This window comes from Camelus dromedarius, chromosome 2 (genome assembly GCF_036321535.1).
Source record: "Camelus dromedarius isolate mCamDro1 chromosome 2, mCamDro1.pat, whole genome shotgun sequence".
Lineage (NCBI taxonomy): Eukaryota > Metazoa > Chordata > Mammalia > Artiodactyla > Camelidae > Camelus > Camelus dromedarius.
In genome coordinates this window covers 62198058-62214656 of record NC_087437.1, presented here as the reverse complement: position 1 = coordinate 62214656, position 16599 = coordinate 62198058, and the positions used below count along the sequence as shown (strand labels likewise).

General features: G+C 50.3%; 1 protein-coding gene across 2 annotated transcripts in view; it reads right to left on the bottom strand.

Moving 5' to 3' along the window:
• The window catches only part of SLC12A8 (solute carrier family 12 member 8), a 120984-nt gene that overhangs the window by 42635 nt on the left and 61750 nt on the right, over positions 1–16599 (bottom strand). For both annotated transcript variants that reach the window (XM_031454520.2, XM_031454510.2), the window contains exon 6: positions 6158–6271. In XM_031454520.2, coding sequence (XP_031310380.1) covers positions 6158–6271 — 114 coding nt within the window. The remainder of the gene's footprint in view (positions 1–6157; positions 6272–16599) is intronic.

The window sequence follows — 16599 nt, the reverse complement described above, 5'->3', positions numbered from 1 at the left end:
CTCTCCTTATCTTCTGCCTGATTTCCAAAGCCACACCCTTTTTCCACACCTGGCTGGCTGATTTCCTTATTTAGCTGTTCCTGTAGGAATCTTTCATCCCCTCTTCACTCTATTCTTGGAGGCAGAACTCGTCTCCCACCCTCTTGAAGCCTTAGAGATGCTGCTGAGACAGGCGGTGTCGAATAATGGGACATTCAAACGCTGGCCTCTGGGGCAGGGGCAGCTCGGCACAAACGTGTGTCTTCCCTACCAGCGTCCTCTCCAAAGCACGTGGGAAGCAATAGGGTTCACCATTTTCTGTCTGGGTGACCTTGGGGAAATCATTTCTCTGTGTCTGTGTATCCTCACCTGTAAAATGGATTAATAATACAGCCCACAGAAGAAGCTAGATTCCATGGGGCCTGGAACTTTTAAAAAGGGGGTACAAAGTTACAAAAGTGAAATTGGGACCAGGGTTTTAGAAGGAGGTCATGCAAGTGAAGGACCCTGAAGACCAGGTTGCGCTAGCGTCATGGTAAATCTGCATCTGATAGAAGCAGTGGGGCCGCGCTGAGGTTTAAATGAAAGACTGCTGTAAAGTGCTCAGCACAGTGCCCAGTGTCATAGGCTCTTGTGGTGATAATGATTCTTATAGAGATTATAATAATTTTGATACAATTATGAATTAATTCTATAAGTGAAATTATAAAAATAAACATATAATCACTATAAAGATTCCTTCTTCTCTCCTGTTCCTGCTCATAAGTCCATCAGAAGGCAGTGGGGTGGGCCCCATCTTCAGGTTGTCCTTACTTGGGGCTCTCTGTCCCTTAAGCCAGGACCCCGTTCTGACCCAGCAGGTCCTTGTTATCTTACACACAAGACACACAACTTCAGAGGAGAGCTAGGGGATATCTTGGGAAAAGAGGAACGCAGGACATAGGCTGGAGGCAGGGCCAGCGCTGTTGCCCAGAGCTGAGGGTCCTGGAGACAGCCAGCCAATCCAGAGGGGCCCAGCAGATTCCAGAGCTTCTCAGGGTGTGTGTGTGTGTGTGATGGGCGGGGAGTGGAATCAGGCCCAGGGAGGTCAAAGGTTGTCACAGAAATAGCAGGGCTCTTGACCACAAAGGTACTGTGGACATTCTGGTAAAGGCTGCTGGTTTCCCTGCTACATTTTTATGCTGGGTGTGGTCAACCACAAGAGGCCCTTTCCCTTCCAGTAAGAGTTTGAGATTTGAAGACAAGGGTTACATGACTTCACACTATGGTATTATTCCCAGTGAATTTCCATTTCCTAGTTCCTCCGTGTATTGTGGTCCCAGATCCCTGGATTGTGTGTGTGTGTGTGTGTGTGTGTGTGTGAGAGAGAGAGAGAGAGAGAGAGAGAGAGAGGGAGGGAGAGAGAGAGAGAGGGAGAGAGAGAGAGAGAGAACCCTATAGGGAGACACATTTGTTGTTCAGGGAAAGTTTGGTGTTGTAGCTTGGAGAAGGAATGTGCTTTCAGAAATAAAGCAAGTGCAGAGTCTACTCCAAGGCCCCAGCCCCTCCCTGCAGCCACTACCACAGGGTGTGGTGAAGCCCAGCAAGAAGGATGGGGCAGGAGACCTTGCTTCATAAATCCAGAGGAGCCATCGAAACCTAGACTTCAGCTGCTCTTCCCAGGAAGCCTCCTGCCCTTAAGATAAAATCTCTAAAGTAACCTAAATAACATGTCACTGGCCAAAGATGAGGATGCTGGGTGTGGGGGGCTGGAAGTGTTTGTTCTTCCAAAGTCCTCTCCCCTCTCTACAGCCTGGAGGTTCTCTGGTTCCAGAAGAGGATGGCGTTGCAGGAAGCCCCAGCCATGACTCACTCAGAGCTAATCCCTGGCAAAGCCATCACCATGGAAACTGCCAATCATCCATGCTTTTCATAGCTTAAGGGAACATCTGCCAGGGGAAAGCCAAGTGATACAAACTGCTCTTCTTGCCTACTGTGTTTACACTGGGGCCCCCTGGAAAACAGAGAGAACTGGCAGGGCAAGCCTCCACAGCAGGATGGTGGCCCACCCCGGGCCACCAGTCAGCTGGGTGACCTTCAGCAACCCTGCATAAGCAACTCTGCACTCCTCCTTTCCCAGTTGGTCAAATAAAGGATCAGATCAGTGATTCCCAACTTGGTTGGGCCAGTGCGAGGGTAGGGACAGGAAAACACATTCCCCCAGAGGAGCGGGGTACAAGAGGCCTGCGTAGTTTGTTCATATTATGATTTTATATTTGGAATATTATGAAACAATATTTTCACAATTTAAACCACAGAAAATAAAGCTTGACTAATATTCTCAGGTAGCAATCTTTCTGAAAGGATCAAGTCACCCCTCTCTGGTCCAGGGAGGCACATTAGAATTTTCAGGTTTTTAGTAGGATTATCAAAGCAAATGTGGATTAAAAGACAAAAAATTGAGAGTCTCTGGACTAGCTGATCTCAAGTGTTAGTCCTGCTCAAACTCTGGGCTGCTGAGCGGCATCCTCAAACTTCAGGTTGCTGCTAATTCCTTTCTGGAGGGAGAGGTACCGGAGTGGAGGCTCGCCACCCCGTCCCCCTCTCAGACCAGGCATCCCCTCTCTTCCTAAGATGCGGTGCCTGCAAAGGCAAAGGTGAGAAGCCCTGGGGGCAGCCTGGAAGGGTCCTGGCAGGGTCACATGGCTGAGGCAACCTCCTGGGGTGCTGCCCTCCTCGGAGGCCCAGAGCCCTGCCTCAGGCGCAACAGCTAACCTGGCACTTGCACCCACTGGTTCTTGACTTGGCGTCAGGGCTCACTGCCAGTCCCAAGGAAACGATCGCTCACATGGGAAGCTTCCTGAACGCGTGTGCTCCCTTTGTGTCGGGGAGGGGGGAGGAGGATGCGGGTGGGGGTCAGGGGGTGAGGAGTGGGAGGGGCTGGAAAATATTTTCAGATGTTAACTTCTAAAAATTTTCCTCTATTTTATTTTCCCCTTTCCTTTTCTGTCCATTCAAGAGGAACTTGACCTTTATTTTATTGCCTCAGAGGAAATAAGTGACAAGGAAGAAACAGAATCTGCCTGCAGTCAGTTTTGGGTTGTTTCTCAAAATCTTGGGCTCTTAGGAAAGTTCAGAGGATGGAGGAAGCAGAAAAGAAGCTGCCAAATGACTAGGGAGAGGATGGGGTGATGAAACCAATTTGCTACATCGTTTGCAGGGCCCAGTGTAAATAAAAATAGAGGATCCCTTGTTCGAAAACTATTAAGAATTTTAGCAACAGCAACACATTAAACCAAGTGTGGGCCCCTCCCGAGAATGCAACCCAAAGCAAATGCATAAATTCATGCCCACAAGGCTGGCCCTCGACAACAGTGTCCCCTGTGTCAGAAAAGAAGACGGCCCCTGGAGCTGGGGCAGGGAGAGAACAGCCCACGGGATCTGGAGCCACAGGGGCCTGGGGCCTACTCCCCGGCAGCTTTAGTGGGGAGCCAGCAAGACCCCAGAAAAGAAGGTCTGAGAAGTACATAGACTCTAAGCACAGGGTTCCCAGGCTCAGCAGATTTCTGGTCCCTAAAAGTGGCTCAGATACGGCAGAGAGCACGAGCCTGAAGGGATCTGCAGACAGGACGACGGGAGGGCCCGACTCTGTGCACAGGTGATGAGTGGCTGGAGCCCCCTCACACGCCCTGCTACTTGCTAAGACCCTAGGACACTGGAACAGAAGGGCAGGGCAGGGCGGAGGCATGACGAAAAACCGACATAAGTTTTTAGTCATCCTGGCAGAATGAAGGCTGAGAGTCAGAGACTGACTCCCTTTCCACTTCATTAAAATGAGAGAAATGCACTATTTTTGGCACACCCAGACTTGTAGAACAGGGTTCTACCTGCCACTGCCGAGGCTCCAGCCCCATTCCCGTGAGCAAGCCTCTAGGGGTCAGGTCAGCCGCTGCAGTTATCCTGGGAGATGAAGCGCGGAGCAGAGCGGCCACGTGGCAGAGATGGAGAGAAGCAGGAGGTAAAGGAAATAAATTTAGGGGGTGAGGGTGCTGGTGAGAAAGCGGAGGGTGTCATGAGCCACTCCCATTACTGGCATGAGCAGCTGGGGGACAGAGGTGCCATTTCCTGCAATTAGCAGAGAAGAAGAATCAGTTGTGTGTGGGGGTGGTGGGTAGGTGGGATGGGTTGGGTTCTGGACAAATTGGGTCTGAGATGCCCAAGAAAAGATGTCATGGAGGTACATGACTATATGGCAGGAAGCTTAGAGAAGTCTGGGCTAAAAGCATACATTTGGGAGTCGTCAGCTTTGCAGGTGGCCACTGAAAAATGGGCGTGGATGAGATGCCAAAGGAAATGGTTGAGAAAGAAGAGAGGGGGGCCTACCCCAGCCTGAAGAACTCCAACATTTGATGGGCAGGCAGAAGAAAATGCACCTTGAAAAGCAAGTCAGAGAGGCCATAGAGGGGTGAGGAGGGTGTTGTGCCCTAGAAAGCATGAGAAAGGGAGAAAATAGAACCTGGCCGAGAGGTCAAACACACAGAAATTTTAAATGCCTGCTAAATTGAGTAAGGTGGAAGTCACGGGTGACTTTGGAAAGAACCCGTTTCATTGGAGAGACACACTTGGAATTCCAAAGGAGAGAGTGGGCATGCGGTGTGGGAGGCAGGGAAATAGAGTTGGGAGCGCAAAGACTGGGAAGCAGCTGCGGAGAGGAGAGAAATAGGATGTTGTTGGAGAAGTGGGAGCCTGGAAAGTCGTTAAAGGTGATTAAAGTTGTTAAATTTCTTTTTCATTTTAACAGTTTTACTGAGGTATGACCGCATATGTTTAAAGTGTAATGATCTGAAAAGTTTGACATGAACACACCTGGGAGACCATCATCACAGTCAGGAACACATTTTTTCATCCCCCCAAATTTCCTTGCCCCTCCGTCCTGCTCCCCTCACCCGTACACACAGGCCTTCACTGATCTGTTCTCTATCAGTGTAGTTTTCATTTTCTAGAATTTTTATATAAATGGATTTTTATATAATGTCCTCTTTTCAAAAAGATACTCTTTCTGGTGTGACTTCTTTCACACAGCATAACTACTTTGAGAGTCACTATATCGGCACATGTCATCAACAGCTCGTGTTTTCTAACTGCTGAGTAGTTTTACATTGTATGGTATTGGTACCATAATTTATCTCTCCATTCACCTGTTCATGAACATTTGAGTTGTTTCTGGTTTGGAACTCTTACAGATTAAGTTGATTTGAACTTTCATGTACAAGTCTTTATAGGGACACATGCTTTTGTTTCTTGGTGGTAGATAATTAGGAGTGGAATGGCTGGGTGTATGTTCGATTTTTAAGAAACCATCAAACTGTCTTCCAAAATGGTTGTACCATTTTATGTTCCCCTCATCAATGCATGTGAGTTCCAGTTTCTCTGCATCCTTGCCAACATTTGATATGGACAGTTTTCAAATTTTTCAATATTCTAGTAACTTCTCCTCTCTATTAAGGAAGGCAGGATAAGGAGACAAAATCAGCCGCATTCCAGGGCACTGACACTGTCTTGATCAAGGATGAAATGTTTTTCGGAGTCTGTGCCCTGGGCACAAGTCCTGTCCCTCCAAATGGTTATTTCCTGCAGAGCATCTAGTCAAAATGTTAGCTGACTGCCTTCCAGGCCGGGGCCCCAAGCATGAGACAAGACTTCTACATGGACCTCAGCTGGGAAGGCTCCTCTCCAGCCACCGTAGAGTGGGAAATGGGGAAGGCAGGTGGAGGAGAGTCAGTCATGGTCTATGGGATCCTGGCTTCACCCAAACCCAGTGTGGTAAGAAGACAGTAATATTTCTCTGCCTCCTAGGAAAAGACACATGGGTTGGGGTAAGAGAAAAGGAATTTCTAGACCAAATCTGCACTCTTTCCAGGGTGGGAAGGGCAGCTTGTCCTGTCGAGGGATCCAATCTGTTCAGCCCCAAGAAAAATATGTCCCCTCTACTGACTTGGCCAAGAGGTGTCGATATATAAGTATAAGGGGTAAGGAGGATTAAATCATCTTGGGGCCTTCAGGAATTATGAACAAGTAAACCATCTATTAAAATAGTATGTTTCTAGTTAAAGCTAAGGCCATCCATACTGAGTCTGGGGAAGCAAGTGTTCACACCCCTAACATGAGAGAGAGTGAAAAGGAATGGCAACGCCAATACCTGTAGCTGCCGGGAAGAACACCCCGAAGACAGTGAAAAAGGACTCTCCGGGACTGTACTCTGGCAGACTGTTGTTCTGCAGCAGCTCTGGTGAATAGCCAATAAAACCATGTTCTGAAATAACACAAAGGAAAGCAAAATGAGCCACGTGATAAGACACAGTACAGGCTTCCCTGGACTACAAGTCCTATCTTATGTAACTTGAAATAGTAAAAGGTAGGTATGACTGTGTGTGTGTGAGCCTGGTGGAGGGAGGGGAGAGAGAACACAGGTGACAGAACCATATCCCTTCCCACTTCCGGGGCTTGACTTTTGTGTATCTATCTATCTATTTGTTTAATGGAGATACTGGGGATTGAACCCAGGACCTCATGCATGCTAAGTGTGCAATATACCACTGATCTATACCCTCCCTCCTCCAACTTTCGTTTGTCTGTATCTACAGCTATAGGTAAATAAAATGACATAAAGGAGAATAGTAGTTACCTCTGGGAAGGGGAGCATTTTCATTTTTTGCTCATAGACCAGTATAGCTGAAATCTTTCAATGAGCATGTACTGATGTGTTTCCTCTTGATTTAAAAAATTAAGTTACCTGCCTGCTCAAAAACCTTCCCATGGATCCCCATTAGCCCCAGAATGAAGTCCAAACTCCTTAAGATGAATATGAAAGCCCTCCACAGCTTGGCAATAGCCCACAATTTCCTATTCATCCTCTGCCACTACCTCGCCACACACAGACGAGCCTGCCCGAGAGCAATGCCAATATCCATCCCTATGTCTCTAAGCATCAATGCGGTGCTCATTCTTCAAGCCCATCTCAAATGCTGCTTCCTTTGGGCTTTGCATGAACTCCCCAGTCAGAATCGATTCCTCATTTTAAGTGCCCTCCAGGACCAATCATATGAGGTCTTTCCCCAACCAGACTCCTTAGGGCAAGAGATCCAGTCTTACAGATCTTTGTCCCCCATGGTCACACACTGTGTCTGGCACACGACAGGCAGGGTGCAAATATGGGTCACCCTGAGAGAATCTTGCTCTTGGGTCTCTCACTTCCGTGCTTTCAGTCTGACTTGTTCCAGACTACTTTATAGCAGGAACATCTCAGATCCAATTTCTTCAAAGCATTCTCAACATTTTTTACATGGCCTTAGATGACATTTTTGAAGAGGCTTCAATCCCACACACACTTTGCTTCTCCATCAAAGGAGGTCACCCTGAACAGCATCTGTGGACTGTGGAATTTTCAGATACAGGTCAGGTGTTCTTGGGCTCAGAACACCCGGGGTATCCAGCCTCTGCTTTTCATCTCACCTCCGAGAATGGGTTGGTTTGCTGCTATGAACTCTAATCCAAGAGAAGCCAGTCCTGCAATCACACAGGATGAGGACTCAGCCATCCCTCTGGAGCTGACTCCTAGGGCTGCGGTGACATCTCCTGCCGGCCTGTCCTCCACCTAATTCAGGGCTTAACTTCACCCTGAGCTTCCATCCACAAAAGAGCTCTGGCTCGCGGATGAGCCCAATGAGATTGAGCCGCACTTTTCACAGCTTCCAAGATTCATCTCTTCATTGGAAAAATATTTTTCAAAAAAAATAGTAAAAAATGAAAGCTCAGTGAAGCACAAGGGACCCTTGGGAGTCCAATCAGGACTTAAAACTCGTTGCCAGTCGCTCTCTTTCTCCTGAACACGGCATTTGTCCTGGGACATTAAATCCCAAGCACGGTGCAACATTTCCGAGTGGTTTGGCATCTTCACAGCTGGTCCTCCCCTCATTAACAAAAGAGCAATAATAGCTAAGTTAACTTCAGTTTATCCGCTGGCTGACCCCACTGACTAGACTTTCTGAGGAGAACACCGGCCCAGCCTGCTTGGCACAGGGCTCGGCCAAGCTGGATGAGGCGCAGGTCTGAGCACATCTGATGGCAGGGCCGTGCGCTGGGCAGGCCAGCGAGCAGGACGTAAACACCTCATCAGGCTCCCTGATCGTGGCAGTCCCTGGGCCTCCCTGACACGGGCGGGTATTTGGTCACCAGGCCTGAAGGGCGTGGCCCTGGTCAGTCTGAAGGGTCAGAGGGATTTCAGGCGCCGTAGATGAGTCACTGGGAAGCCTTTTCTCTCCCTCCATCCCACCAACGAGATCCACAGACTGAGGGGATGACTCCGTCACTTGGCTCACTCGGGGTGGGGGCACCTGGGGAGGACACCCGCCTTGGTCCCCTTCTCTGCAGGTGACCACAGACGCAGCCCTCACATGTTCACAAGCTCATGCTCACACAGACAACCACTGAGCCCGGCCCTCTCCCCTCAAGTCCAGTTCTGAATCGTTCTCAAGGAAATAACCTTAACTTTGAGAACTTAGTGGACAAAGATATTTGTCAATGTGTCACCTACAATAATGTGAATAATAAAGGGGGGGAGCGGTCCTAAATGTCCATCTCTGAAAGGCTGAGGTATTTTAAATGCTTATAAAGAGTTTTTAGCTCCACAGAAAACTGTCCATGTTACATATGATATATGTTAAATAAGAAAACTGTATACCATTTATAGGGTAAAAAAAAAGTTTGAATGCATACATTCAAGTAGACTAGAAAAATAGTCTTCAAAAAGACTAGAAGCAAACATACCAAAATACTAATTGTGGTTGTCCATCCAATACAATTATGGGCAATTTCTTTTCCTTTCTTTTTTTATGTTTACAAATTTTCCACCTTGTCTTTAATATATAATTGACTTATTATAAAAAAAAATCTTTTAAATATATATATATAACTGAATCACTTTGCTGTACACTTGAAACACAACATTGTAAATCAACTATACTTCAATTTAAAAAATGTTTAAATATTTTTTAGAAAAACAAACAAAATATACCACAGCCAAAAGCCTACTTTCTCCAGAAAGCTTTTCTATAAACGAGTATCATTTCTTTTTTTTTAATTTCCATTTATACTCTCCCTGCTTTTCAAAATGATTTAAGTGGTTTATGAGAAAAACATAAGATAGGGGAAATAAAATAAGGAGCAAAGAAAGAAAAGAAAAAGAAAAGAAATTGGAAGAGAGAGAGGGAACACCCACAGCCCACAGCCTGAGGTCTCTGAATAGGCTCCAAGGTAAAATCCTGCAGTGATTTCCCTCAAACTGGAATTCAAGGCCCAGAGAGATCATTTTATGACCTTATGACTCTTCTGGCCAAGCCCACTCAGGCTGGGGCGGACCCCAGGGCCCACCCTTCCCGTGTGCCACGTTCCAGTGGATGAGAAGGAGCCCTGGGCTCGCACGGTAGACCTGTCTCATTCCTCTGCCCCTACCTTCCCGGTCCCTTAGGACTTCTGCCCACCTGACATCCCTCCACCATGTCAGACTCCCCAGTCCTGAGCTGGCTCCCACAGGGGCGTGGCGCACTGGCCCTCAATCCGACTCCCGGGGCCCCAGTCTCTCCCACACCCCTCATCTGCGGTCCAGCTGCACCTTGAGCTCATGTAGAGGGGTGCCCAGGTCAGGCACTGGTGTCTCCGGCTGGCTGGCACCTGCTATCTGAGGCACAGGGTGAGGTCAGCTGCTCCAGAGTGCAGGGCTGAGCAGACACCACCTGCCATGGCCTCTCACAGCGGGTTTTCCTGCCTCATTTGCTGGTATCTGGAACAAAGGTTCTTAATTCTTCTAGTCATGGGCCCTTTTGAGAATCTGATGAAAGCACACTTTGATACCATCTGGGGGGTTCCTTGAAGATTCCAAAGGGAAAATGGACCACGAGGCTCAGGACCTCTACTTTAGGGGTTGCCTCTGCACCCGAGACTTCTGCCAGGCTCTGCAGGTACCTACCATGTCCCAAGCCTTGACTGCCACCACACCCTGCCTCAGAGTGGACGGGGCCAATGTTTTCCTGCTGTATTCCCTGCCACACAAGGAGGGGTCTCTGTGTACAGGGGAAGGGTGTAAGTCCCCCAGGGGCATCCTGGGCAACTCTCTTCTCAACATAATGACAAACGGCCATTTACTGAGCACCTCCGACATGCCAGTCACTGGGCACCAAGTCCTTTACAATGTCATCCTTGATCCTCACAACTACACTGCAAGATCCGAGGTAAGGAAACCAGGATCATGAAGATGAAGAAGCTTGTCCAAAATCACACAGCAGATCTGCCTGTATCACAGCCCTTGCCTCAACTCCAGGAGGCTGGTCCCCAGATCCCCAGCAGAGAGACACACACAGCCCAGGTTTCCTTCAACCCCACAAAACATGCCCAGAGATCACAGCATCTCCCCCCTTCTCCAACCGTGGGGGGCAGGCAGGGGGGTCTCCGTATGGAATGCCACATTCACCATGGGGGGTTGTGCATAGCTGGAAAGAGACAGAGCCCAGCCTGGACCCCAGGTCTGTCTGGGGTTTTCCATCTATCACACTGTCTCCCTGTAATTCATCCTGAGTTGTTTCCCCAGAGATTTCTAAAGCTTTTTCTTTGCCTCTTGAACCTTTCAGCGACTCTGCTGGCAACCCGAGGGGGTTGGGGTGCTCTCACCCGATGTCCTCCATCTCTGAGAAGCCTGGGGTGCCCAGCGCCTGCACCTGCTGCGTGTGACTGTATCTGGATTTGACCTGAACGTCTGTTTCTGTATCCACAGGGAAAAAAATACCTTGGTCCCATTTGAGCTATGAGCTTTTAGGAAGAACAAAGATAGAACAGGGTGAGGAGAGAAAACAAATCACACACACACACACACACACACACAAGCTAAAACAGGCAGAGGGAAGATACTCGAAGGCTTAGCCCTTCCTCTCAACACTCAGGTAACGTGGCTTCTTGGTGTGCCACCAGTGGTGCTGTTGTTCTGCAGGGCCCGAGTCTGCGCCCAAAGAATGTCATGGGACCCCACCTACCTTGCCTGGGCCAAAGGGGTCAGCCCTGGTCACAAGTTGTGACAAAGCGCAGCTCCCTCAGGGCTGGGCTGGGCCCCACACCCTCTGGGAAGGTGGCTGCTGGGAAGCTCTATGTGGCACCTGTGGTGTCCCCACCCCCAGCCAACTCTGTCTCTGGGGTCTGCTGAATTTAGAAGAGGCTGTTGGGAAGCCATCAGCCCCCGCATGTGGGTGTCGGATTGCGACCGCTGACTAACTTAGAAAGCGAGATTTCTAAAAATGACGCTGGCACTGTGGGCCCTGCCACCCCTCTGCGAGCTGCGGCTCCAGGCGGGGCGGCGGGCTTCCGGGCCTGGATTTCTTCTTGGCTCGGGTCCCCCACCCCTCGACCAGCGAGACAGCCCTTTCCTGGGAACAGACAATGGGAGAGGCTGGTCCAACCAGGAATAGAAAGAGCAGAGGGAGGGCCCGGGAGAGAGGAAGGCGGGAGGGGCACACTGCCCAGACCCAAAGGGCGGCCTGGGGCCTGACCGATCACAGGAAGAGCCGCTCTGCAAGGAAAAGGAAAGGAGAGGCCGAGGTTCTGGGAAGGGACACACAGACCAAAACAACGCCTGGGGGTGGGGAGGGCAAGAGAAGGCCACCAAGAGCTCACTGAGCATCCCCAGAGGAGGAGGAAGTACAGTAGGGTGTGCAGTAAGGGAAGTACAGATGGTGCACCAAGCATCGCACTGGACGTGGCTCCTCCTGAGGACCCCCTCCTCAGTGGAGCCCGACGGGAACCCAGGATGGTCTGCCCAGCGCTGGTCACCACTTCAGCCACTCTGGGATTCTGTCTCATGGGGACAGACACCTGCAGCTTGGCGGAGAGGGCAACAAGTCTGAAATCAACAAAGAGAGGTCGGTGACAAAGAGAAGAAAGGCGTGCCCAGGGCCCCATCTTGCCACTGCAGCCTCACAGAGCTCCTGCCCACGCAGCCCTGCACTCAGTTACGGCCCAAGCCCAGATAGTCTGACGTGGGCACAGACGGGCAGTGAGACCCAGCACGCCCCGGCTGCCTGGGCTGCTCAGCGGGGCTTTCCTCCCCTGGGCTTTGGCGTGAGGTCCTGGGAGCTACAGTGGGTGAGGCAGCCACAGTCACAAGAAGGAAGGATGCACCCAAACTAAGCTCAAAGAGCACAGCTTAGGAGAGGTCCGGGCTGTTCTCCTCCTCCCTGGGGTGGAGCCTGAGGCCCTGAAGATCTCTGGGAGAAAGGGAGAACTGTGACAGGACCAAGGGTCAGGACCCCTGCCTTCACACCCTGCTTCTGCCACAGACCCGCTGTGGGACTGTAGGTGAGCACTTTCCCCTTCGAAAAGCAAATTCTGACTCCGTCCATCTGGGATGGGCCAAGATTCTGCGTTCTAAATGAGCACCCAAGTGATGCAGAGCATGCTCCCAGTAGCAGATACCACATGGTTTTTCAGAACCCTTCTCTTTCTGAAGGTTGTGTGAATGAAAAATACTGCAAACCATATCAGTAAACAAAGAATGTTGAAACCATCGACTTCCCCCAGTGAAGACAAGCCTGCAGCCCAACCTCTGCGGCCACTCACAATGGTGCACTCTGAGGGGGCTCAGAATAATAAAGGACAGGATACTGGCCCTAGACAGCTAGGTGCTTGTCAAAGGAATGAATTCAATGAGCCCAAATGTGTGCTTCCTCCCATACATAGAAAAGCACTAAATTCTTTTAACTGGAGATGCCTGGTTTTCTTTAGAAAACAGGTAATCTTTTATTGTTCCAACTACCTGGTGTTTGTTGTTAAGCTCCTGTATATCCTGGCTCCTCCCCTACTTCTTTAGAGCAGTCCCTCAGAGCCATCTGAGAGACTATCATCCCAGTTCCCGGCTCGAGTCCTCCCGCCAAATAAAACATAAGGTCTCAACTTTCAGGCTGCGCATTTATTTCAGTTGACAGTTGCCAGCCAGAAGCCCATTCTCAAGACTCAGGGCACATAGTCCCAATCCGCCATTGATTTCCAGCGGCAGATGTAAAATTCCAAACCAGCTTCCAGAACTTGTCAGCACTGCCCCCTACCTCCTATTACCCATCCCTTTCTCTGTGGCTGTTGGTACAAGGTGTGCTCCAGACTGTGAACTGAGGTCACTACCACATTTTTAATCTGTTCATGAAACACAGCAATTATGAGTTACGAGTACTGCCTCTAGATAGTCCATTATTACAGTCACAGGTGCCGTCCATTAGTGCAGATACTGAAAGCTTCAAGCTCTAATTCACTGGCCCATTTTAACAATGGAGGCAACTGCAGCTCAGAGACAGAAGCCAGCTACTCAAAAGGCATGAGTTGAAAGTGGGAAGTAACCCTAGTTTCCAGTCCCATTTAGAGTCCACCAAATACTAAGTCCCCATCTGCTGGACTCTCCCAGTCAAGTGGGTGACAACAGGCCAGTCCACTATAGGTGCCATAGAGATACTGTGAAATTGAACTGGATCAGGCTGTATTGGCTTGGACTGTACTGATGGTGGACTGGAGGGATGGAAGAGGCAATAGTGATGGCTTTGGAAGAGGACCCCAAGCAGCCACCCACAGCGCGGATTTCCCTCCCCATGGGACTTCTGGGCAGTGAGCCAGGAGCCTTCCCCAGACCACAACCCCGTCTCTGGCTTCAGCCCTCTTGAGTTTGGTCCTCCAAAGGGAGGGTGGAGTGAGGATGTGAGCAGGGTTTCCAGCTCCGAGGCCCCCACCCAGAGAGAAAATACACAGAGGGAGGGCTGGGCATTCCAGCAGTGGCCAGAAGGGAAGTGTGAAGTGGGGCTGGGCCTGCCCAAAGGGCGCAGGGAGGAGCCGCCTGGAGCCTCCAGGCCCCCAGGGAAGGCCTCCACCCTCCAGGACAACTGGCTGTCCGGAACAGCTGGAAAAGCCCCCAGGGCCGGGAAACCCAGGGCATGAAGTGCCTGGGTTGGGGGGATGTCAGGGCAGCCCCCTTGGGAGGGGGTGGCTGAAAGTTTCCAGTAAGAAGAGAAGCTCCTGCCAACCCTTACAATCTCAGGCGGCCAGTCCTGGAGTTCCTTCTGAGCAAAGGATTCCTCACTTACGAAAGGGACGATGAACCTTTTCCTGATGAAGAATGAATTCTAACATCCAAGAACTTGTTCCATCCTCTGACATGGGCTCTATTTTAAATGCTTATCGAAACTTTCCTTATAACGGCCTTGGGGTCAGCAAGTTGAGATGAGAAGAGATTTTCCCCTGGAGAGGCCCTAGAATGTTAAGGAACTCACACCTCACCTGGACCCAGGACACAAAGAAGTATCTTGAGACAATAACAGGGATTGTCACCGACGCTGAACAAGGGTTTGTGCCGGGCACTGTTCCAAGTGCTCTCTATATATCCGCTCACAACCTCCTGATGAGGTAGGTGCATTTGTCAGGTAAGGAAATGAGAGCACAGGGAGGAGACCAGACCCAACCTAAGGCTGCAGATCATCTGGGAGGGGAGCCAGGAGCCCAGCTGGTCAGGCCAGACGGAGGGGACTACAGAGCCCCCACCCCCTAGCCCACAGGGCCCCCACTGGCCTGCCCAACACCACTTTCAGCTCAAAGGAGCCCTGAGAAAGGAAAATCTGGCCTTCTTATCTCCTGGGGGAAAGGAATGCACTCTCCCGCCAGGATAAGAGGCTGTTTTGACAGGAAGTCTCCACCCAGGCTGTGGGTTCCTCCCAGCCACCACTTACTCCTTCTGACTGTCCCTGCCTCTGGTGTACACCCTCCTGTATCCCCCCAAATAATTTAACCCAACTGGGGGTCCCCCACATCAGCTGCCCCCCACAGCTCCAATCTCCGTGGGGGTTCAGCTTTCTGACCTGGGAGTCACTCCCCACCCCATTGCCTGGACACTCTCCAGGCAGGCAGCTGAGCAGGGGGTGGGAGGACAGGGGGCCCCCTGCAGGGGGCAGTCAGCATAGACAGTTATGCAAGCAGGGCCACCCTCCTGCCAAGCATCATGCTGGAAATATCCAGACTCCCACATTCCCCATTCTGCAGCCATGGGCAGTTCTCCCCACCACCTCAAGCACAACCCAAAAAAGAAATGGAATCCCAGAGCAGAAGACTCAGTATCACAGGACCATAGACTGTCTGGCCCATAGAAGACTGCTGCAGGGGTCTTTAGTCTTCAGTTCATTTTATAAACAGGAAGACTGAGGCCCAAAAAAGGAGAACCCCACACCACGAAGTTAGCAACTGGTCAGGCAAGACCAGAACCCCCATCCAATGTGTCCTTTGGGCCTCCACGGGCCCTTTGATGACACTTGTCTCTGCTGTCACTGCCTGTTACCTGCCAGGTCGGGGGAGGAACCATGCTGTCTTATTTCTGGTGTGTCTCCATGGCCTAGACCCACGGGGTATGCAAAAGCTTTAATACTTTATTAATAAGCCACAGACACAACCCCAGTGTGCATCAACAGATGAGCAGACAAACGGCACACGGCATATCTGTACACTGAGTACTCTTCAGCCACCACAAAGAACGAAGTGCTGACGCTGCTCCAACACAGATGAGTCTCGAAAACATTACGCTAAGTGGAAAAACCACAGAAGGACAAGTATTGTACAATTCCACTTACGTGAAGTATCTGGAATAGGTAAATTCATAGAGGCAAAATAGAATAGAGGCCCATCCAGGGCTGGGGGGAGGAAGGGGGAGTTTTTGCTTCATAGAAGTAGCTTTTGCTTGGGGTGATGAAAATGTTTTAGAAGCAGATAGTTGCGAGGGTTGTACAACATGGTGAATATAGCTAATGCCACTGAATTGCACATTTTAGAATGGTTAAAATGGCAAATTTTATGCTATATATATATTTCCACAATAAAAACAAATAAGCAAGGGACCACCTCCAGCATCCCTGCTTCTGGCCTGGGCTCCTCTCTGCTTTGAGGGTATGGAATAGAGAATATAGGAAGCTTTCCGGCCAAGGCTGATCAGAGAGGGAGCGGCAAAGCTGCAGGTACAGAGTAGTCCCAGATGTGGACCCCGACTCTCCCGCCACAGCAAGCCGCCTCCTGGGACAGAAGCAGAAGAGTGTAAGCTATGGCTCTCAGCTGCCGCAAGGCCAGTGAGGCTGCCAGTGAAACACCTGACCGCGCAAGACTCCTCTGGGCTGGCCTGGGCAGGCAGCAGCATGTTCTCAGGAGCTCAGGTGGATCCTCTGCTGATGTCTAGAAATCATGGGGTTTTATTTAGGGGTCACAGGTGGGGGGCTTTGAGGCAGAGCTGTTGAGAAGCACAGACTGTGATTTCTCAACGACACAGAAAACTTCAGCAGAGTCAAGGGCACTGTCCCAATCTTGTTTTTTGGCACATGTTCTCCTGGTCACTGGGACCCAGGCCTGGGAGTGGTGGGTCCCACTTAATGAGAGCTGGCCTGGAATAAACATGCCTTTAACTGGGCTGTCCTGGGTGAGAGCAAAGAGAAAGTAGGCCAGGGACGCTCCTCTAGGGGACTTGGATGATGCGCCCCTCCCCTGATACGTGAAGTCTGGTCTGGGGCCAGCAGCGTCAGCGTCAGCATCACC